We start from the raw sequence: 22,567 nt of genomic DNA, 5'->3' as shown, positions 1-22,567 counted from the left end.
CAAAAAGGTTAGGAGGGGTTACTGGGATAGGGTGGAAGTGTGGGTTTAAGTGGGTCGGTGCAGACTAGATGGGCCGAATGGCCTCCTTCTGCACTGTATGTTCTATGTTTATGTTTACCCCGAGACCATGTTCAGATTGTATCGGTTTTATTTGCTACTGAAGTGTATTATGTGATATGGGGCTCCAGGTTCATGGTATCAGGATTGGGCATTGCCAGCTGGTAAGAAATACTGAAGCTTCTTTACATTTTACACATGAATTTGAGGATTCTTTGTTTTATAAAAAGAGACCAATTTTCTTGAAGTGTACCTCAATGCATTAGACTTGAGATCAAATAGCTAGAGCAAAAAGGAGGTGATCCACATCTCATTAACTCGAACAAAGGCTGCTGAGAATGTTCAAGAGGAAGGAGGCCGACTAGCTGGTAGTAACACTAAGAGATCATACCCGTGTAGTGAAGCAAGAGATGGTGATCAACGTGACCCGATTCCGACAGCTGGCCCACACCGTGTCATCCACCGCCAGGAGAGATCGGATTGCAGCTGACCCAATGTTTACCAATCGGGGTGTATCCCAGTCCCACTTTCCCTCTGGAAAAATTAAGGGCAAGAAAAATGTTGGAAGAATCCGAGCAAAACGAGATTCACTGGACACAGTCAAGCTCTGACATAATTAGGTATCACTTCGCAAATAAAAAGAAAAGTGGGGGCGATTCTCCAATATTGGGCCCAAGAGTCCGCGCAGTCTTGAACGCCATCACGTTTCACGATGGCACGAACTGGGCCCGGTTACGTACGATTCTGGCCCAACAGGGGGCCAGCACATTGCTTGAGCGGTTCACGCCGCTCCAGCCTCCTTTCACGGCGCCAAATGGGCGCAGCGTCAACCCACGCATGTGCAGTTGGGCCATGCCATCCTGCGCATATGCGGGAGACTTCTTTAGTGCGCCGGCCCCAGCTCAAGATGGAGTCGGTGTTCAGGTGCCGGCCGTGCCAGAAAGTAGGCCTGGTTGGGGTTGGGGGGGGGGGGGGGGGGGGAGAAGAGGCCGGCCTGCCGATTGGTGGGCCCCGATCAGGGGCCAGACCCCATCGGAGGACCCCTCCCGGTGAAGTAGCCCCCCCCCTCCACAGGCCGCCCCCCCAGCCGTTCTCGCCGGCAGCGACCAGGGGTGAATGGCGCCGGCGGGACTGTTGGATTGGCGCGGCCCGCTCGGCCCATCTGGGCCAGAGAATCAGCGGCCCCTCCGATTCCAGCGGCCTGTGGCCGGCGCCATGTCAAACGCGCCGGCGCAAATGGCGCCGATTCTCTGCACTTCGGAGAATCGCGTGCCGGCGTCAGGGCCGGTTGCGGCGATTCCCCGGCCCAGCGGGGGGCTCAGAGAATTGCCCCCAGTATTCCAAAAAGTGAAAACTGGTTTGAAAATGTAAACACCATGGTCATCGCAGGCAACCACAGTGACCACTCGTCTTCCAATACAGACCCTGATGAGACGCTTGGCAGTGGGGCTGTGTTTACCTTTGCTCCAGAGAAATGTTCCATGTCAGGCTAGCAGAGACTCTGGGAGCAATCAGATGGCCATGCGGCGCCCGAAAAGCGTGGCCAATAAAAGGCGGGAGACTTCGCTCCTGAGATCTACCCGGCCACCCAATACCTTGCGAGATCTAACGCGATCTCGCGAGACGTTGCAATCTAAATCCCGCCCAATGTGGGCAGGATCACCTTTTAGCAAACCTGCATATTAGAGTGAGACAGATAGCCTCACTATTATGCAGTTCCCAAGGCGTTGGGATCTATCCCCTTCGCCTTCGAGATATCGAGCAGGTACCATTCATTACAGACATGGAGCAGACAAAATGGCAATCGTGGGGTTCTTCCCCACAAGTGCATGCCCTTTGGACAGTGTAGTATCCTGGTACAGCTGGTGCCAATGCCAGCCTTGCAACCTGGCAGTGCCACCTGGGTGCCATCCTGGCACTGCCATAGTGCCTTGGTGGCTCTGCTAGCTGACAGGGGCACTGCCAGGGTGACAAGCTGGCATTGTGTGCTGGCATTCGGGCTGGGGGTGTCCCCAGCGTGTGGGGCCAGAGATTCTCCCATAGTGTGCTGGGGCTTTACTTTGGGGGCCTCAAGAAATTGGGATGCCATTTGAAAATGGTACCCCCACCTCTCGCTATGCTGAGGAGTTCTGGCCAACAAACCTCCTCGGTGTAGAAAACGAGGCTATGTGCGACCTCAGACACGTATTCCCTGTGAGGCTCCTTAATTAACACAAGTGCCGTTTTATAGCCATGTGGTTCTTGGCGTTGCAAGTGCTGGGAAACATGCGGCTAAACATGCTCGCTATGGACATTGTCCCCATTTAGTTGATTTGCGCCCTCCGTTTATTCTTATTGAGGCCTCAACTTCCAGCTAACGAGCAAGTATTTGAAAAAATAAACCAGAAAGCTGAAGAGGCAGAAATCTGATCTTGGTCAAATTTCATTTTCATTCATGGTTGGGACATCAGACAGCCCCAAATGACGAGGGAGACGGGATTGAAAGCCTACAGTACGGTTCCTGTGTGGGTTGGGGAACCTGGTGAAAAAGACTAATTCCTGTTCAATGATATCTGGCACAATCCCAATAAAATACTCCACCAAGTTGCACCAGTAACCAGGAGAAAGCTTGTGTCATATTTCACAGCAGGAAGTCAGGGTCGGGCAGAGGTAGGAAAACCATTCTCTTACCATTTGTCCTGGTATATATTGCGACGGTCCCATCCTGAAGGCCAGAAAACAAGACGTTCAGCAGATACTTGAGGCACACGACAGGCACCTCTCCGGGGCTTTTAAATATAAACAAACACTGGGTTGCCATGTCAACACTCGCATATCCCACCACACTGAAATGAAAGAGGAGTTGGTGTGGGTTTAGCTTGTGGTTAACTCAAAATTAGACAACAAAGTCATGTTTTTTCCTTGCTCCAGATCCTGGAACGGTTGATAATTTTCCCCCTCCTTCCATCACACTGAAACATTTAAACATGATAGCTTCTCCGCTGATTCAGCACCAAAATGGTTAACAACACGGGATTCACCGACAGAGAGTTCTGTGGATAGTGGCAAGGGTCAAGGCCGCTCAAGCACCCATTGATACGAACGAACAAAGATTTATAGTGAAAGGTCAAAACATAAAAACAGGATAATGAGAGACAAGTAATAAATAATGACCATCCACCATTTAGATAGCGCAGAAGCAGGCAACTGCTGCCCATGGAACTGTACTCCAGTAAAGTAGTCATGCTTTCACAAGAGCCATACAGCGAGGAAGGAAAATCTTTAAACCAATAATAAAAAAAAAACATATTTGCTACATGCTCCGACAGATCTAATTAAACCCTGAATCTTTCTTTGCTTCTTTCGCGGCAGGAAACTCGTTATAGATTAATGCACGTCCTTCATTCATGAAGGACTGTTTGACAGATGACTGTATTCTCAGTAAATAACATTAAGATGTACATTTCTTGTTTGCAGTTCCCATTGACAAAAACACCAGACTAAGAAGTAGAAATGTCCGTTTTGCCGATGAATTTGCTTCCAATGAAGCATGTCGACATACAGCAGCTACTGTGCACTTGGGTCTAATTACCACATCAGAGGTTGACATTAAAATATACATACCTGCTCCATCACACACACAAGCAGGAATGAATGCAACCCCAAAATAAACAGCAATGGGGAGTAGATTGGATGCAAAAATTGGCTACCAAGAAACAAGATATGCTTGCGCATAAATGTGTGCACCAAAAAGGCTAGGTCAGTGGATAGACTATACCAGGGGCCAAACACACCCTGCAAAGAAGGATTGCCAGGCAATAGCAAGAAACAGAAATTCTAAATTTCTTTGAAATGTATTCTTTCCCAGGACATGGGCTTCTCTTGACGAGGCCAGCATTTGTTGCCCACCTGAGCGTGCCCCCGAGAAGGTGGTGGTGAGCCGCCTTCTTGAACCGCTCTAGGTACATCCACTGTGCTGTTAGGGAGGGGATGTGAGCAATCTGAAGTTGAAAAAAAAAAGAAAAAGCACAACAATTTGAGGTAATGAACTTTTTCTTCGGTTTAAACTTGGCCAGTGAAATGCTCCAATTTCTTTCCATCCTCCTCTGCGATTCCAGCAATTTGTTTTTCTTTTTGACTGCCACATCTTCACATCTGGCCCGTCAAGTCTGTGCGAGCTCAGATATGTGCCCATTCTCTTTTGAAAGGCACGATTGAACCTACATCCACTACTCCTTTTGCCACTACTGATAAACCCCAGATGCTGTCCATCCCCATCAACAGAATAGAGAAAGACTTGCATTTATACAGCACCTTTAACAACCACCTGATATTTCAAAGCAAATTGCAGCCAATGAAGTCTTTGAAATGTCGCCACTGTTCTAATTGTGGGAAATGCAGCAGCCAATTTGAGCACAGCAACCGCCCACAGGTAACAACACGATAATGACCAGAAAATCTGTCTTTGTGGTGTTGACTGAAGAAATAAAAATTGGCCTCTGCTCGTCTTCAAAATAGTGCCATGGAATTTTTTTGATTTTTTAAATCCACCCAAGTTAGTCAGATGGGACATTGGTTTAATATCTCAGTGGTTCCAGTTTTGCATATTCAAGTGAGCAGTTAATGTCACTTGAATATACGTTTACGCCGGATCTACACAGTGTCTGGGATGAAATAGCCTCGGATACCCGAGCGGGCACCATTCAGCACTAGTTTCTACAAACGTTGACCATGCTAACCAGCACTTGGAGGGAGCTCCCAAGCGATCAGGGGCCCTGGGTGGTCAGGTGTGGGCAGGGTGGTACCCTGGCACCCTCTTGTCACCTGGGCACCTGTCAGGGGTACTGCCAAGATGTCATTCTGCAGTGCCCAGGTGGCATCTCACCCCTACTGGGGTTTGGGCCTGGCAGTGCCCTGCCCTTGAGGTGGCTCAATGACCCCCTTATTTTTTTATTATTTAAAATTAAAAAAAATTTTTTTTTTTTAAATTTAGTGTACCCAATTCATTTTTTCCAATTACGGGGCAATTTAGCGTGGCCAATCCACCTACCCTGCACATCTTTGGGATGTGGGGGCGAAACCCACGCAAACATGGGGAGAATGTGCAAACTCCACACAGACAGTGACCTAGAGCCGGGATCGAACCTGGGATCTCGGCGCCGTGAGGCAGCAATGCTAATGACCCCCTTATTGGCGAGTTGGGACGCTGAGGGTCCGGAGGCTGTGGTGAAGCGTCTCGAGATCGGGGTGCACGATCTCTTCCTGTAATGGTGAGGGGAGCTTGTTAGTGCAGGGACTGGGACTAAGTGCAGCCTCGACAGGGAGTTCAACAGCCAGGCCCATAAATGTAGCACAGTCCCGTTTAATACCGGAGTGGTTCTCTGCGCTGCCAACACTGGGAAACGCCCAGCTAAACAAATCTGACACGGGACTCAATTTCCGTTAAATTGCACCCATGTTTTTAACCCACGGGCTTTAACTTTGCTGGTAATGTGTCTCACTTTGCAAACTAATTTTGAAAGTCCATGTACACCATAATAATGTTAAATATTATTGAAGAGAAATACTTTTTTTGTTAAAGATTTGTCCTGCACTCATCAGGACATTCACAAGAATTCAATGCAAGGGAAATCAACAAATTTATACTGTGCGAGATGAGTGCTGATTGGTAGAAGTGTTGCTATGGAGAATGCACCACCTAATGGTGACTGACAGTGGACTGCCAAGCATTGTTAAAATTTAAAGCAGGCAGCATGGCTCTCATTGGCCAAGACATTGCCCTGAGGAATGAACCAACGAATGGCCGTCACTTATTTTGTTTAGTGAAACAGGCACACTATGTGTACACGTTTGCAAAGAACAGAGCCCTGTGTATTAATAAATGCAGCTTCCAGTACCCAAAGCACCACACTGCGAGCTCAACTGAATTTAAATTGGTTGTCAGTGTAATTCTGAAGCACTTAGTAAGTGTTGTCCTATCGCAGAATCACATTCGGATTTTGGGCACTTGAGTTTTGCAAGCATGGGCTGTTTGCGTACAGCCTGTATCTTGCCCGTTGCAAACAGAAGTGGCATGCTGTTTGATATGATCGTTCAGTCGTTGGCATGTTCCACCCACACACTGAAATCAGTGTACCAAGTTACTCATTTGTGAGATAGACAGAATGTCTTTTTGGCTCGGCAGTAGTATCTGCTTCGTGGCAAATACCACTTTGTTGTTACTGCATAGTATTAGCTAGTTTCACCTGTTGCTGAGATTTTTGAGATACTTTCCAGGGTAATCAGAGGTGGACTGGGCACTTTTCAAGCGAGTCACAGGAGAAAGTTAAATTTCTACACTTCCAAAACAAATTGTAAATTGGAGATTGGAGAATTGTTCGTATTAGATTACAGAAATATTTCAGACGTTTCCAGGAGGGAAATGCCAAAACACTAATATCATAGAGAACAAACCTTGGGTTGACCCCTTCTGTCTCAAATTGGAATTACATCCAGTCAAGTGGTTTCTCTTCTTGAAAGATCGACTTGTATTGTCGCACCCTCGTTACATTGCTAAGAAACATGTCAGAGATATTCTCATGTGTACATGTACACATAATGATTTGCTCTCAATGGCAATGACTGTTTGCAATGAATGGGATTTAGTCAATGAACCTTCGCCTACACTTCCATTTTGCTGCTTTTAGGTTTCCAATCTGCAAGTTTCCCTATACTGCGCATATAGAAAACATCTGGGAAGTTGTGTGCTAATAAATATACTGTACAAGTGTCGTAGGAAGATCAACTCAGGTACATACTTTCCATGCTTTCACATCTTCCCTTCAGAAAGCTCAAGGGTCTTGCTGCTGTCCAGCTCGATAGAGTGCCATTACCTCTGGTACTTCATTGTATTTTCTCACCCAACTGTCAGTTTTCAGGAGGAGCAACAAGAGCCTGGTTGTTTTCCTTCTTCTCCACTGCTACTCCGGGGATACACTACTCTCGTAGCAAAACTGTTGCCCTGACTGAGGTCACTAACTCAGCACACAAATTTAGGAATCGAATCGAAGACCTTCCAACAGGTTTCTGTATATCAGTCCCAGTACAACAAAATGTCAACAGAGAGCTTCTAAACTGTTGTCTTGTGGAAAGGGTTAAGCACGGTCGGATGCTTTACAAGGGAGACAGTTCAGCTTACGACCCTCGCTATCTTGGGTTTGGGGCTTTTTTGGAAGATTTGGAGGGGTTTTTGGTAAAGAAAATTGTTTTTAGTCTCCTCGGTCTGGAAATGTTCCGCACCAGACACCATCACCGTTCAAGATGACAGAGGAGCCAATTAACTTCCCAAACCCCAGTTAACATGTTGATTTGGGATGGGCCAGGAGGAGGGTTGACCAGAATGGCAACCGTTTCCTCAGCTCATGAGACTAGCATCTTTTTTTTTAAAAATGTATTTATTAATTTGTGGGATGTGGGTGTCGTTAACTAGTCCAGCATTTATTTCCCATCCCTAATTGCCCTCGAGGAGGTGGTGGTCAGCTGCCTTCTTGAACCGCTGCAGTCCATGTGGTGCAGGTACACCCACCAAGCTGTTAGAGAGGGAGTTCCAGGATTTTGACCCAGCGACAGTGAAGGGACGGCGATATGCTCCCAAGTCAGGATGTTGAGTGACTTGGGAGGGAACTTGCAGGTGCTGGCATCCCCATGTGTTTGCTGCCCTTGTCCTTCTAGGTGGTAGAGGTCACGGGTTTGGAAGGTGCTGTCTGAAGCGCCTATGGTGAAGCCCTGCAGTGCAGTTGGCACACGCGGCTGTCACCAATCGTCGGTGGTTGCTGGAGCCACTCTGCTACTGAAATTACACAAATATTTCACCTTCCCTTTCCATGAATTCTGTGCTGATCATGTTAGCTGGTAACTGAAACTCTTGCCCATCACCAGCATTAAATAGTCCCAGTTGATTGACAAGTGATGATAAAGCTACTTCCCAACTCGCCGAACAATTTTGTTCAACCTTGTACAAAAGGCTTCCATATGGCAACAGAGTGATGGCGCCCCTCATTTCCCACATCGATCGCTGTCGCCTTGGCGAGATTGCCCATCTATTGCTTACATTTTGTTTCTTTTGTATCAACGCTTCTGCACAAACAGAAACGGTATTCAAAAAGTGGAAGCGGGATCATCAAGAAAGAAACACAAACAGAAATAACAGGATTAGATAACAATGAGTGCATTTAACATGGGTAAAGCAGAGGCAGGATAAACTAAGCAGATCAGGGAAGTCCCAAAAGCAGTAGCTTTAAAATTGTGTCATGCAAGCTTAATAACAAGTCTCTGATGAAATTCTTCTGCTTGCTTTTTTCAAAAGAATGGGATCAAACTGTTCAAAACGCTGTACGGATGCTGGAAATCCAAATTAAAACTGGGAAGTGCTCGAAATAGTCAGCAGGTCTGACAGCACCTTCTGAAGATGGCTCATATTGGACTTGAGATATTAACTCCGTTTTGCTCTCTATAAATGTTGCCAGACCAGCAGAGTGCCTCCAGCACTACTTTTGAACCATTCAAAAGAAACATTTGGTTAATAGAGCAGAGAAATTTCTCATTATCACAAACATTGCAGAGTAGAATCTCAAGGCAAGACCATGACATTTTACAGCTTCCCCCCCCCCCCCCCCCCGCGGTGACCTCAAACTTTATAGAACCACAAGCTCCCCGTGTTATGAAATGCACCTAATTTAGATTGCAGGGTGGGTCATGTTAAACATTAGCAACCCTGAAGAATCAATCAAATACTTGTGCCTTTATTTGTCCACACACTTAAGTCGATTGTCCTCAATCTGATTGAGGAGGTGGTACGAGCCAGCTGTGGGTCAGTGGGTTGAACTCTTGACCCCATGACTCACAGGCAAGTCCCACTCCAGAGACACGAGCACAAAAAAAAATTAAAGCCGGCTGGCCCTCCAGTGAAGCACCGAGTGTCCCACACTGTCAGAGGTGCCATCTTATATTAAGTCGCGGAGGCTCCCACCTGCTTGCATGGATGGATGTTCAACATTTACGGCACTGTTTTGAAGATGAGGGGAATTAACCCCAGTGTCCTGGCCAATATTCATCTCTGGATCACTAAAGCAGATTAACTGGGCATTATTACATTGCTGTCTGTGTGAGCTTCCTGCGCACAAATTGGCAGCTGCATTGCCAACTTGCAACAAGTGACTACACTTCACAAAGTATTTCACTGGCAGTAAAGCACTTTTGGGAAGTCCAGTGGCTGTGAAAGGTACTATATAAATGCATTTTTTTTTTCTTGTATTCAAAAAATAGTAATAATCTGTACCACCATGGCCTATACCAGTGAGTGACTGCTCAACCTGTTCACAGAAAACAAAAAGGACCTAATTCTTTGCCATAGTTCTCCTACAAGAGCCTGGCAAAATAAAACTTTTCAAAATCTTGAGAGAACTGCCCCTCGTAGGCTTGGCTGAGATGGCAGCACTTTCACATCTGCATTGGAAGGTTCTGGGTCCAATTCCACTTCAGGAGTGTGTGATGTTCCTTGTATAGTTCTCCAAGATGGCTAAAAGTCGGAGTGTTGACAAAGAACAAAACTGGTTTATTTTGTACTACTTCAAATGGTTCGCACACTTCACTAAGTAATAGCTAATAAAACAGCACTATAAAATCTAAGTTACAGAAATCTACAATATCTTTTTAGTACAGCTAACAATCTATCTCAACCTCTCACTATCCTTCTTCATAACCTTCTCCCAGAATACCTACAGACGCAGCCTTTTATAAGACTACTCGGTGGTGCCATCTAGTGTTGAGATACATGAACATCATCTTGTTAACCCTTTACACTCCTTACAATGTGCAAATCATTACAGATTGGGCACAGAAAACCTCAATTGACATTTTGTGCAATACTGAGGGAGAGTGGCACCGTGTCACAAGTACTGCCTTTGGGCAGGAAGTGGAGGAGCAAGTGGCGCTGGAAAAGCAAGACTCAATCTGCCTACAAGCATCAAGTGGATGTTAAAGATTCCACTACGCTATTCAAGAGAAGCCAATTCTGGCCAACTTCCCTACAGTTTCCTTTAACTGATTAACCGTCCACTGTCATTTGAAGGGCTCTCTTGAAGACAACATCGCTGCTGGTTTTGCCTACATAACAACTGGGGCTTCACTTTAAAGTAATTCCCTGAAGTAAAGGTACAAAATGAATGCAAGTTCATTCTTCACGCATGGCCGTGGTGCTGTAATTAGCGGCATGCCAGGTACTTTTTGGCAAAACATTAATGAAAGAACCCTTACAAGAACTGGTGACTCTGGAAAGCACGTTATAATCTACTGGCCTGTGAGGATACCCAACACAAAATGGATGCCTACCTGCCATCTTGAAGTCCCATTACAATAATTGGGCTATCCCCGGGTTTCTCCATTGGACAATCGACATCATCTTCATCTCGGACAATTAGAGGAATATACTCCATGCACAAGACGCGGGAGCTAACCTGGAAGGACTTGACGTGTCTGGGAGCGGATCTGTTCAAGGAGAAAAGATCAACCTGCCCCAGCCCCTGTTCTCGCCCACTGCCAATCTATGGAAGGGCGCAGGAAGGAAAAGAAACAAACATTAGTTGTTGTTGAGCTGCCTAAAAAGAAAAAGACCATTCTTTAAACTTGAAACATACAAGGTCCTATATTGTACACAATGATTCACACCACTTTAGCTGCTGTTACAATTACTTACCCAAAGATATCCCTGTGCCAGACAGGTACTGGCAATGGAAATCCCAAGTAGGGATGATTGCACCGGAGTGTGAAGGGCTGCTTCAGGCTGGATGGAGAGAGCGAGAGATGTTTGTGCAATTAATATATACACATGTACTCCCTTTATTCATGACCCCATGGTGGGCTATACAAAGACCCCCCCCCCCCCCCCCACCACCACACACCACCCTCCACTCTCCAGAGAGTAGAATGACCCGCACCATCATTGTGTTGAGTGATTCTCATTCTCCAAATGAAGATATCCTTGTAAAAGATATCCTTGCAATGTGGTAGGGACGGCCATATGCACTTGCTATTGTTTTCATCCATATTTCTTCAGGAGAAATTTCTTCAGCCAGAGAGTGGTAGGTCTGTGGAATTCATTGCCACAGAGGGCGGTGGAGGCCGGGACATTGAGTGTCTTTAAGACAGAAATTGATAAATTCTTGATTTCTCGAGGAATTAAGGGCTATGGGGAGAGAGCGGGTAAATGGAGTTGAAATCAACCATGATTGAATGGTGGAGTGGACTCGATGGGCCGAATGGCCTTACTTCCACTCCTATGTCTTATGGTCTTATATCATTGAGCAAATCGTGAACAACTATCCTGGGGATGGAAGTACTGGATTTGTCACTTTCTCTTCTCAGTCTGCACACTACATCAGCATTATGGCATGGATCTTCGGAACTTTCCCCAGGCTCAGGAGATACAGTTCCACACACAATCCCTGCATCCTCAGGTTATCAAATTCAGTTTCATTACATCCTGCTTCACTCATCTTCTCCAACTGGATTAATAAGGAGTTGTGTCAACCAATCTCTGGCCACTCAAATCATTGTTCCTGAATTCACCTCAAAACTTCACACCAATTCCTTTTTATTATTTTACTCATAAATCTACAATAGGATTTTCCAATTTAAAAATTAATAATTATGAATTTACAATCTAGATCATAAAATTTTAGTGCAGAAGACCATTCGGCACATCAAGTCTACACCAATGAGTGAAAGAGCACCCTACTAAGCCCATGCCTCCACCCCATCCCCGTAATCTCACCTGACCTTTTTGGACAGTAAGGGACAATTTAGCATGGCCAATCCACCTAACCTGCACATCATTGGACTGTGGGAGGAAACCGGAGCACTCAGAGGAAACCCATGCAGACACGGGGAGAAAGTGCAAACTCCACACAGTCACCCAATGCCGAAATTGAACCCGGTTCCCTGGAGGTGTGAGGCAGCAGTGCTAACCAAGGTGCCACGCTACGCCTGAAAAGCAGCGCACTTCAGCCGGACAATGACGGGAAACCCCGTTCCTGGGATTTACCCGGCTCGCCACACCTCGCGAGATCAAACGCCCTCAGGGCAGCTTGGTACCCTGGCCCGCATGGTACCAGACTGGCATTGCCAAGGTGGCATGCTGGCATTTGTATGGTGAAGGGCAGAGGGGTGCCATTCAGGGGTGTGGGGGGTCCCGGGGACCCCAATTCAACAATATGGGGCAGGAGGGGGGCACAAAAAAAAGAGGGCTGTTTCGGAGCTTGAGAGAGCGAGACAACATTTAAAAACCGCATCCTGATCTCTCCCTGCACTGAGGAGTTTCGGCGAGTGGGGCTCCTCAATACAGGAAACTGGACTAAGTGCGGCCTTGGCCACACATTCGCCGCATGTAACCAGACTCGCGTTAGAAAGGGTGTGATTCTCGGTGCTGCCGGAAAACACGTGGCTAAACCCATTCGCTGTGGGACGTAGTTCCCATTTGATTAAATCGTGCCAAGGGTTTTGTCATTTTCCATTAGGTTTACCAAAGTAAACAGAACAAATCATCCCCTCTTAAACTACTCTAAGTACTGCTCAGCACCTCATGTGCAACATTTCAATTGGAGTCATGAATCAATATGATGCAAAATCTTGGGCCGGATTCTACAGCCTCCAAACCATGTGTTTCTCAGCAGCATGAGGCACCGTTACGTTTGCTGGCGGCGGGATTGCCGCTGTCAATGCATAATAGCTTCAGAAGGACAGGTGTCAGACCTAGTGGAGTCTCCAGAAGGGTGCATTTAGACCCAACATGTTCTAGAACCCCATGAACAGTAAAAGTTGTCAAGTTGCAGGCTTCAGAATATGTTAACAAATCTTAATCAAGTCATTCATGCATATGAAAAAGATGTGAGCTCCAGTGTTGCATTATCAAACAGGGAAAGTTCAACACACCCAAGATCAATTTTATTAGTTGACCATAGTCATGACAGCCAGCGGGATGTGTTACAGTTGGCCTCAGGACCCCTGGGTCAAAAGAGAAGGATGAGCCAATTCTTGCTTCCAGATTTGGACTGATGCACCTGCATGTCAACCCAGATGGTTACACAGTGCAACTTTGACAAATGCAGTAATTTGCCAGACCTCAAATACATCAGACTGTAATACAGTTCATTGCATTAACTTGTTGGCAGCTGCTGCTCCATTCAGTCTCCAATGACCAGGGGATCTGAAGCTGTAGGGAATTTAGGGCAAATAAACATTTAGGAATAAAGGATTGCTGTAGTCAGTCAAAGGGTCTCCATTACACATCTAGCATTATCCACTGGCCTCCATTACACATCATGTATTATCCACTGGCCTGCATTACGCATCTTGCATTATCCACTGGCCTCCATTACACATCTAGCATTATCCATTGGCCTCCATTACACATCTAGCATTATCCATTGGCCTCCATTACACATCTTGCATTATCCATTGGCCTGCATTACACATCTAGCATTATCCATTGGCCTGCATTACACATCTAGCATTATCCATTGGCCTGCATTACGCATCTTGCATTATCCATTGGCCTCCATTACACATCTAGCATTATCCATTGGCCTGCATTACGCATCTTGCATTATCCATTGGCTCCATTACACATCTAGCATTATCCATTGGCCACCATTACACATCTAGCATTATCCATTGGCCTGCATTACACATCTAGCATTATCCATTGGCCTGCATTACGCATCTTGCATTATCCATTGGCCTCCATTACACATCTAGCATTATCCATTGGCTCCATTACACATCTAGCATTATCCATTGGCCTGCATTACGCATCTTGCATTATCCATTGGCTCCATTACACATCTAGCATTATCCATTGGCCACCATTACACATCTAGCATTATCCATTGGCCTCCATTACACATCTTGCATCATCCACTGACCTCCATTACACATCTTGCATTATCTACTGGCCTCCATTACATATCTAGTATTATCCACTGACCTCCATTACACATCTTGCATTATCTACTGGCCTCCATTACACATCTTGCATTATCCACTGACCTCCATTACACATCTTGCATTATCTACTGGCCTCCATTACACATCTTGCATTATCCACTGGCCTCCATTACACATCTAGCATTATCCATTGGCCTCCATTACACATCTAGCATTATCCATTGGCCTCCATTACACATCTTGCATTATCCATTGGCCTGCATTACACATCTAGCATTATCCATTGGCCTGCATTACACATCTAGCATTATCCATTGGCCTGCATTACGCATCTTGCATTATCCATTGGCTCCATTACACATCTAGCATTATCCATTGGCCACCATTACACAACTTGCATTATCCATTGGCCTGCATTACACATCTAGCATTATCCATTGGCCTGCATTACGCATCTTGCATTATCCATTGGCCTCCATTACACATCTTGCATTATCCATTGGCTCCATTACACATCTAGCATTATCCATTGGCCACCATTACACATCTAGCATTATCCATTGGCCTCCATTACACATCTTGCATCATCCACTGACCTCCATTACACATCTTGCATTATCTACTGGCCTCCATTACATATCTAGCATTATCCACTGACCTCCATTACACATCTTGCATTATCTACTGGCCTCCATTACACATCTTGCATTATCCACTGACCTCCATTACACATCTTGCATTATCCACTGACCTCCATTACACATCTTGCATCATCCACTGACCTCCATTACACATCTTGCATTATCCACTGGCCTCCATTACACATCTTGCATTATCCACTGACCTCCATTACACATCTTGCATTATCCACTGACCTCCATTACACATCTTGCATTATCCACTGGCCACCATTACACATCTTGCATTATCCATTAACAAGCAGATATTTCTCGCGATGAAAAGACAGGTCTCGATTGAAGTGGTAATCCAGGAGTTGCCGTCAAGGTAAAACTGCCGTACCCAACCCCTACCTCCGGAGGAAGATTGTTTGACGTATCCCCGCTGATAAAACTGCACTCTCAGCACAGCGAGTGGCAGTTTGTAGAATATTCTGGAGTTCAACTGCTTTGAAGCAAACCAGCGAAGTGACTATACACTTGTGAGTGAGCACTCCTCCCACTTCCATCCAATAATAAAAAATGTATCATGTTTGGCCCTGTGCAGGAGCTTACACAGGAAGACTAAACATTTCCTGGACCTTCTGGCAACCAAAGGGTTGTTATGGGTATGCTCCTGCCGTCAGCTTCCCTTACATTTGATTAAAGTGCTTAGAAAATAAATGCAGTATAATAGTTGACAGATGGTTCAAATTTTCACATTAAAAAAAAAAAGAAAGCGAGGGACATAGGTAGAAGTCACTCATGCAAATTACTGTTATTTATGCTGGAATATAATTAAAAGCTGTAATTATTTGTTTCTGTCAGTCACTACACAAAGCCCAGACAGCTGCAGTTTGCATCAATGCGGTCCTCATAATTATAAAAAATATCATATATTCATCTGTCACTCACACGTTATGGAGAGGGCGAGAATCGGTGAGAGTTCAGTGCTAACCTGGTACTCTTCATAACCAGCAGGTACTGGACACGGCTGGTCCCAGTTTGGAGTCTATAAGTGTAATGTCTGGTGTCCCAAGTCTGAGGCTCTGTTTAGCCAACCAAACTCATACAAAGTAGTATTTGGGAACCCTCCGATTAACCTCCATGTCCCAAACACAAGAAGTTTTTTATTAAATTAGAAAACATCAAACAGGGTTCATGCTCTTCGTAATAATTCGTAATAATTCCTGCCTTAAAAAACAACCTTGTTCCCCTCTTTCTTCTTAAATACAACTACAGCCCTGGAAAACCTGTAGGGTAATCTTTCCTGTCAAATCACGGGTACTCTAGTCTCTCCTGCAAAGCAGGATTTCACCAAGTAGAGAAATATTTCCCCACAGAAACAAACCTGTACATTAAAAATAGATCAGACCCAAAACTCTTAGGCTTGTCCTCATTTGGCACAATCATACGAGAATAATCTTAAAGAGAAGAATTTCTAAAACTTGTTTTCATATTTCATTTGGTTCTCTATCTCTCCTAACTGCATGGCTGCAGGGTCATATTTCTGTTATAACCACACAGGTCTCATGAGGTAGGAATGATCCCCGTGGAGTTTGCAGAATACGAACTCCCCCCGATCATGGGGTGGGGGACACTCAACAAAGTTCACATGCCTTTGTACAAATAGAGTCGGCCAGTCATGCACCAACTAGAGAAGACCCAGTCGGGAACTACTGGAGCTGTATATAATAGTTAACGTGTTCAATAAAATAAAGTAAGTTTGGTTTTTCTCTACAACTTGGTGTGGACTCCTTTTGTTGCCCTTATAAAAAAAAAATGTGAGGCTGGATGCTCCGTTCCAGGGACTACGCCCCCATGCCGTTGTGAAAACTGTGGCCTTTTACGCCAGAAAAACTGCAGGGGGCTAGCAGGGAGCCGACATGAAGCTCGCAGCTCCGGCTGCAGATACGGCCCCCCCCGCACTTCCTGGTCAGAGGCCGCACATGCGCACAGCGGTGGTCTCCAGCGGCGGTCTCCAGCAGCCGCACCGTGCTCCATGGCGGACTCAGACCACAGAAATAGTGCCCCCAATCGGCCGCGCACCCGTCCCGGACCCCCCGCTCAAAAATACCCCGGTCCCGTAGGAGGCCCCCCTTGCCCTCCCATTGGCCCATCCCCGACCATGGCAGCCGCAGATGGAGTCCGCAGCCGCCACGCGAGTATCCCAAATGGCAGGGCCAGATTAGATCCACACCTTCAGGACTTTGGCTGGTCGGGGGTGGAGAATAGCGGGACGGGCCTCTGGCAATGGCTGCAGGTGGGGGCTGCGCGGCGGGGCGTACTCCCCGGCTACACCGCTTTTCGGGGGCTGGAGAATCGAGGAACTGGCGCCGGTCCTGATTCCATGAGTGGAACTGGATTCTCTGCCCCGGCGCCGGACGAGATTTTGGCGCGGGGTGCGGAGAATCCAGCCCGTCATTCTTCTCAGGGTTACTAATAATCCAACACCGATTAACAACTTTATAATTAGTTAAAAGCCAATGTGCAAATTTTATCTGGAGAAGTTACGTCTGCAAGTCTAGATCTGATCTGTTGGTGAATTAAAAACTCTAATCTCAAGGATTGTCTCTAAATGCTGATACTAAAATAGATCATTAGATTGCCATTCAAAATGAACATTTGCACTCATTTATAACTAATCTTACTATTTTCTTTACACACACTGCAGGATTTCTAATAACGTAGGTAATGACTGGATGACTGCAAATGCTGGCCAACAAATAATAGTAAAAGAGAAAACATTGGAATTGCACCAGCGCGATAGTCATCTCCCTCCATTAGGGAGAGAGGGGCAATTAGTCAGACCTAGTTTGAGGGAACGACTCTGCAAGTGCGGCACAAGGTGAGAACAACCACAGCCAGTACAGGGATTGAACCGGTGCCATTGGCATTATTCTGCATTACACTACAGCCATCTAGCTAACTGAGCTAACTGAGGTTGAGCTGCTGAATGCATCACAAAGTAGTTTGCATTGCAGTGATGTAAAAATTGACCACTGTTTCATCATCTCCAATATGCAGGCAGGGATGGACTTTCTGCCCCCCCCCCCTCCCCCTCCCCCACCCCCCACACCTCGCTGCCTGTTGATGTGGCAGCCCATCACCAATGTTGATGATGGATGGTCAAGGCAAGCCAGGCATCAAAGGACACCGCAATCGATCAGAGAGAGAAATGACTGACCCCAAATAAGGCAGTAAATCAACATGCAAAAACATCAAGAAGAAAGGTGTGGGTTGCTGCCCAGCCCTCTCACACCCGGCCCTGCCTGGCGGGCCTCTGGCTCTTCCTGAGGCACCGTACTCCCGATTCCCAGAGACATTATGCCAGCGCTTGCCTGGCCTTCTTTGCACCTCCCAACTGCTATTCTGCTCACCTCTCGGCTCTCATGCGGGTGGCCGGACCTCAAGCTTCGATGACCGAGTCTGCTCCTGGCTGGCTGTGGCTATCTGGCCTGATGGCACTCTGTTCTTTTTGGTTGGTTGCCCCCCCTCCTCAGCCCTGGCTTGGAGGCCAAGGGTCGCCCTGCTGCTCCCCTCAATGGCCGTTGGCCACCAGCTCCTCACTAATGGCTTTGCAGGCCTCCACCCCACTCTTAGGTCAATGACCTCCCTTTTGCCTCAGGCTGTCCGCCAGACCAAACACAGGAAATGGGAGAGCATTTTGGTGACAGTGACCACAACTCCTTGACCTGTACTATAGTCATGGAGAGGGATAGGGACAGACAGTATGGAAAAGTATTTAATTGGGGGAGGGGAAATTATACTGCTATTAGACAGGAGCCGAGGAGCATAAAGTGGGAGCAGTTGTTCGCGGGGAAATGCACAACAGTAATGTGGGGGTTGTTTAAGGAGTGCTAGTGCTAGACAGTTCTGTCCCACTGATACCATGAAGAAATGGTAAGGTGAAGGAGCCTTGGATGACAAGGGAAGTGGAGCTTCTGGTCAAGAGGAAGAAGGAAACTTACGTAAGGTTGAGGAAGCAAGGATCTGGCACGGCTCTAGAGGGTTACAAGGGAGCCAGGAAGGTAGAAAATGGACTTAGGAGAGCTAGAAGGGGGCATGAAAAAGGCCTGGCGGGAAGGATTAGGGGAAACCTCAAGGCGTTCTACACTTTTGTGAGAAATAAGAGGATGATCAGAGTGAGAGTAGGGCTGATCATGGATAGTGGCGAGAACTTGTGTCTAGAGTCTGAGGAGATGGGGGAGGCCCTAAATGAATATTTTGCTTCAGTATTCACTAGAGAGAGGGACCTTGTTGCTCACGAGAACAGCGTGAACCAGGTTAATAGACTCAAACAGGTTGATAAGAAGGAGAATGTGCTGGAAATGTTGAAAAGCATCAGGATAGACAAGTCCCCTGGGCCTGACGGGATATATCCAAGGTTATTACGGGAAGCGAGGGAGGAGATTGCTGCGCCATTGGCGAAGATCTTTGCGTCCTCACTCTCCAGTGGAGTAGTACCGGATGACTGTAGGGAAGCGAATGTTCAAGAAAGGGAATAGGGAAATCCCTGGGAATTACAGATCAGTCAGTCTTACTTCTGAGCAAAATATTGGAAAGTATTCTGAGAGATAGGATTTATGATTATTTAGAAAAACAGTTTGCTTAATAATCAGCATGGCTTTGAGAGGGTCATGTCATGCCTCACAAGCCTCATTGAATCTTGTGAGGATGTGACGGGACACATTGATGAAGGTCGGTCCGTGGATATGGTGTTAATGGATTTTAGCAAGGCATTTGATAAGGTTCCCCATGGTAGGCTCATTCAGAAAGTTATGGGGCATGGGATACAGGGATATTTGGTTGTCTGGATACAGAATTGACTGGCTGAAAGGAGACAGCGGGTGGCAGTGGATGGAAAGTATTCCGCCTGGAGGTCGGTGACCAGTGGTGTTCCGCAGGGATCTGTTCTGGGACTTCTGCTCTTTGTGGTTTTTCCAAATGACGTGGAAGGGTGGGTTAGTAAGTTTGCCGATGACACGAAGGCTGGTGGAGTTGTAGATAGTATTGACGGCTGTCACACGTTACAACAGAACATTGACAGGATGCAGAGCTGGGCTGAGAAGTGGCAGATGGAGTTCAACCTAGATAAATGTGAAGTGATTCATTTTGGAAGGTTGAATTTGAATGTTGAATACAGGGTTAAAGGCAAGATTCTTGGAAGTGTGGAGGAACACAGGGATCTTGGGGTCCACATACATAGATTCCTCAAAGTTGCCACCCAGGTTGATAGGGTTGCTAAGAAGGCGTACGGTGTGTTGGCTTTCATTGACGGGGGATTGAGTTTAAGAGCCACAAGGTTTTGCTGCAGCTTTAGAAAATCCTGGTTAGACCACACTTGGAATATTGTGTCCAGTTCTGGTCGCCTCATTATAGGAAGGATGTGGATGCTTTGGAGAGGATGCAGAGGAGATTTACCAGGATGCTGCCTGGACTGGAGGGCATGTCTTATGAAGAAACATTGAGGGAGCTAGGGCTTTTCTCACTGGAGCGAAGAAGGTGAGATGTGACTTGATAGAGGTGTACAAGGTGATGAGAGACATGGATAGAGTAGATAACCAGAGACTTTTCCCCAGGGCGGAAATGGCTGTCATGAGGGTACATAATTTTAAGGTGATTGGAGGAAGGTATAGGGGAGATGTCAGAGGTAGGTTCTTTACACAGGGAAGGGTGGGTCTGTGGAATGCACTGCCAGCAGAGGTGATGGAGTCAGAGTCATCAGGGACATTTAAGCGACTCTTGGACAGGCACATGGACAGCAGGAAATGACAGTAGGTTATGTTGTTCTTAGATTAGGATAAATGGTGGGCACAACATCGTGGGCCGAAAGGGCCTGTACTGTGCTGTACTGTCGTATGTTCAAAATCTGGCTGCTGCTTTACATCTTTGCTCAATGAAAGTTCAGAAACTTCACACCAATTCAGGAGACCTGTGTCTGAACTCTTCCAAGTCTCCACCACCTCTCAATGTCAGACAAACGGTTTCCCCCTCTCTAAAAGGAGAGTCCACCAATCAGAGCCTGATGTGCTGTATTGGCTGCTGGTAGTACGCCTCTGCCTGCAGGAAGTATAAACGGAAAGGGTCGCGTACTTTAAAAACATAGATTCACCGGTGATAACAATCAGAAGTATCAATTCAATATTTTTGCCTGTATTGGAATCCAAAATGCTGATCATTTGCACGGATTTAAAAAGAAAATAGAGTCATCGGTGGAAGGTTCACTACCAAATGTAACACAAGGAGGATAGCAGTATGGAGGTGGAGAAAGTCACCAGGGAATTAGACAGTGTGGAAATGGTTTCAAGAGGCACGGTTTAATGGAAAAACAGAGACCCGTTTGGGCACAAATAGCGGATGGTTCCTCGGAGCTTGCAGCGCTGAGAACGAACCCGTTATCAAAAGAAACTTTTTGGAGTTGGGGGGGGGGCATCTGGGGGTGCTCCCCACTTCTCTCACTTCCCACATCGAGTAATGCTGCCCCGATCTCTCGACCCCTCACCAGTGCCTCTGCCTCCGCCCCCCCCCCCCCCCACCCCCACCGATCCCAAAGCCCCAACTTACTGATTAGAGGGGCCTTGAGCACCCCCCCCCCCCCCCTTTCGCCAAACCAACCACCTCATAAGGGCAGTCCTGATCCGAGAAATGGGCACCTGGACACGTTGCTGTCCCACTTGGGTAACCAGGCAGTGCCCAGGTGGCAGTACCAAGTCGCCCAGGTGCCACCAGGGGTGCCAGAATACCACCCTGCCCAGAGCCCGATCACCCGAGAGTGCTCCTCCAAGTACAGTTATGCCTAGTCCACGTTTGTGGAAATCAGTGCTAAACGGTACCACGGCGAGATCTACCAGGCATGGGTGTTTGTTCCCATGCCTGGGGATACTCCGGCACAGATATACTGAAGTGAAGCTAACTGCTCACTTAAATATGCAAATCTGAATCATCCCCCCCCCCCCCCCCAAGTGAGGGTGATTTACGGACTGCGACAGCGAGAGATTTTGTTAGATCACGTAAATCCAGCAAGAGGCACCTTGTAAAACTTAAAGGCCTCGTCCGGCACAATGAGGCCATTCGATCATGCCCAATATTTCTGAGGGACGCAGGACTGAATGAAACATGCCAGATATGTATTCAACGGCAGCACAGTAGTTAGCACTGCTGCCTCACAGCACCAGAGACCCAGGTTCAATTCCAGCCTTAGGTGATTGTCTGTATGGAGTTTGTATGTTCTCCCAGTGTTTGCGTAGATTTCCTCCGAGTGCTTCAGTTTCCTCCCACAGTCCAAAGATGTGCATGTTAGGTGGATTGGCCATGTAAAATTGTCCTTAGTATCCAGGGATGTGCAGGTTTGGCAGCTCATACGAAGGGTTGGTTGATGTACCATCAATTGGACTCGAGTTGTGAAGAAGTTCCATATATCAGGCTTTAATAAACTAGTTATGTGCCCGACAGTCGACTTAGAGAAAGGTCAACTGCCGGGTCCTACGGGTTCTTATACCCCACCTCGTAGGTGGGACTACTTGCCTCTCGGCCAATGGGTGAGCAGTCACATGACTAGCCTCAACCAATCAGCAGAGGCACATGACCGACCTGAGCTAATGGCAGATAGGTACCGTAAACCTCCTAGTTATACCACCACATTCACCCCTTGTGGAGAAAGAAGCCGGGGGGGGGGGGGAAAGAGTAAGAAGGGGGGGGGGGGGCTGTTGGACTGGTGGTATGACTAGAGAGAACGAGGTGTACCGAGGTAAATGGCAGCTGCCCACTGGCTTGCGACGACAAGATACAAGCAATGAACAATACATAATTAGAAAAAAAACGAAAAACATGTGCAACTTGTCGACTTGGAGAAAGGCCGACTGCCAGGTCCTACGGGTTCTTATACCCCGCCT

At 46.8% G+C, this 22,567-nt stretch overlaps 1 protein-coding gene across 6 annotated transcripts in view; it reads right to left on the bottom strand.

Annotated features, from left to right (window-relative positions):
• Nucleotides 1-22,567, bottom strand: part of LOC119979404 (rho guanine nucleotide exchange factor 10-like protein) — a 191,867-nt gene that overhangs the window by 18,201 nt on the left and 151,099 nt on the right. For all 6 annotated transcript variants that reach the window (XM_038821575.1, XM_038821574.1, XM_038821576.1 and 3 more), the window contains 4 exons: nt 10,769-10,855; nt 10,405-10,616; nt 2,728-2,882; nt 449-591 (listed from right to left, as the gene is read on the bottom strand). In XM_038821575.1, coding sequence (XP_038677503.1) covers nt 449-591; nt 2,728-2,882; nt 10,405-10,616; nt 10,769-10,855 — 597 coding nt within the window. The remainder of the gene's footprint in view (nt 1-448; nt 592-2,727; nt 2,883-10,404; nt 10,617-10,768; nt 10,856-22,567) is intronic.

Source organism: Scyliorhinus canicula, chromosome 16, assembly GCF_902713615.1.
Source record: "Scyliorhinus canicula chromosome 16, sScyCan1.1, whole genome shotgun sequence".
NCBI classification, from domain to species: domain Eukaryota; kingdom Metazoa; phylum Chordata; class Chondrichthyes; order Carcharhiniformes; family Scyliorhinidae; genus Scyliorhinus; species Scyliorhinus canicula.
Note: the sequence above shows the minus strand (reverse complement) of the source record. Positions and strands in the feature narration are given on the sequence as shown.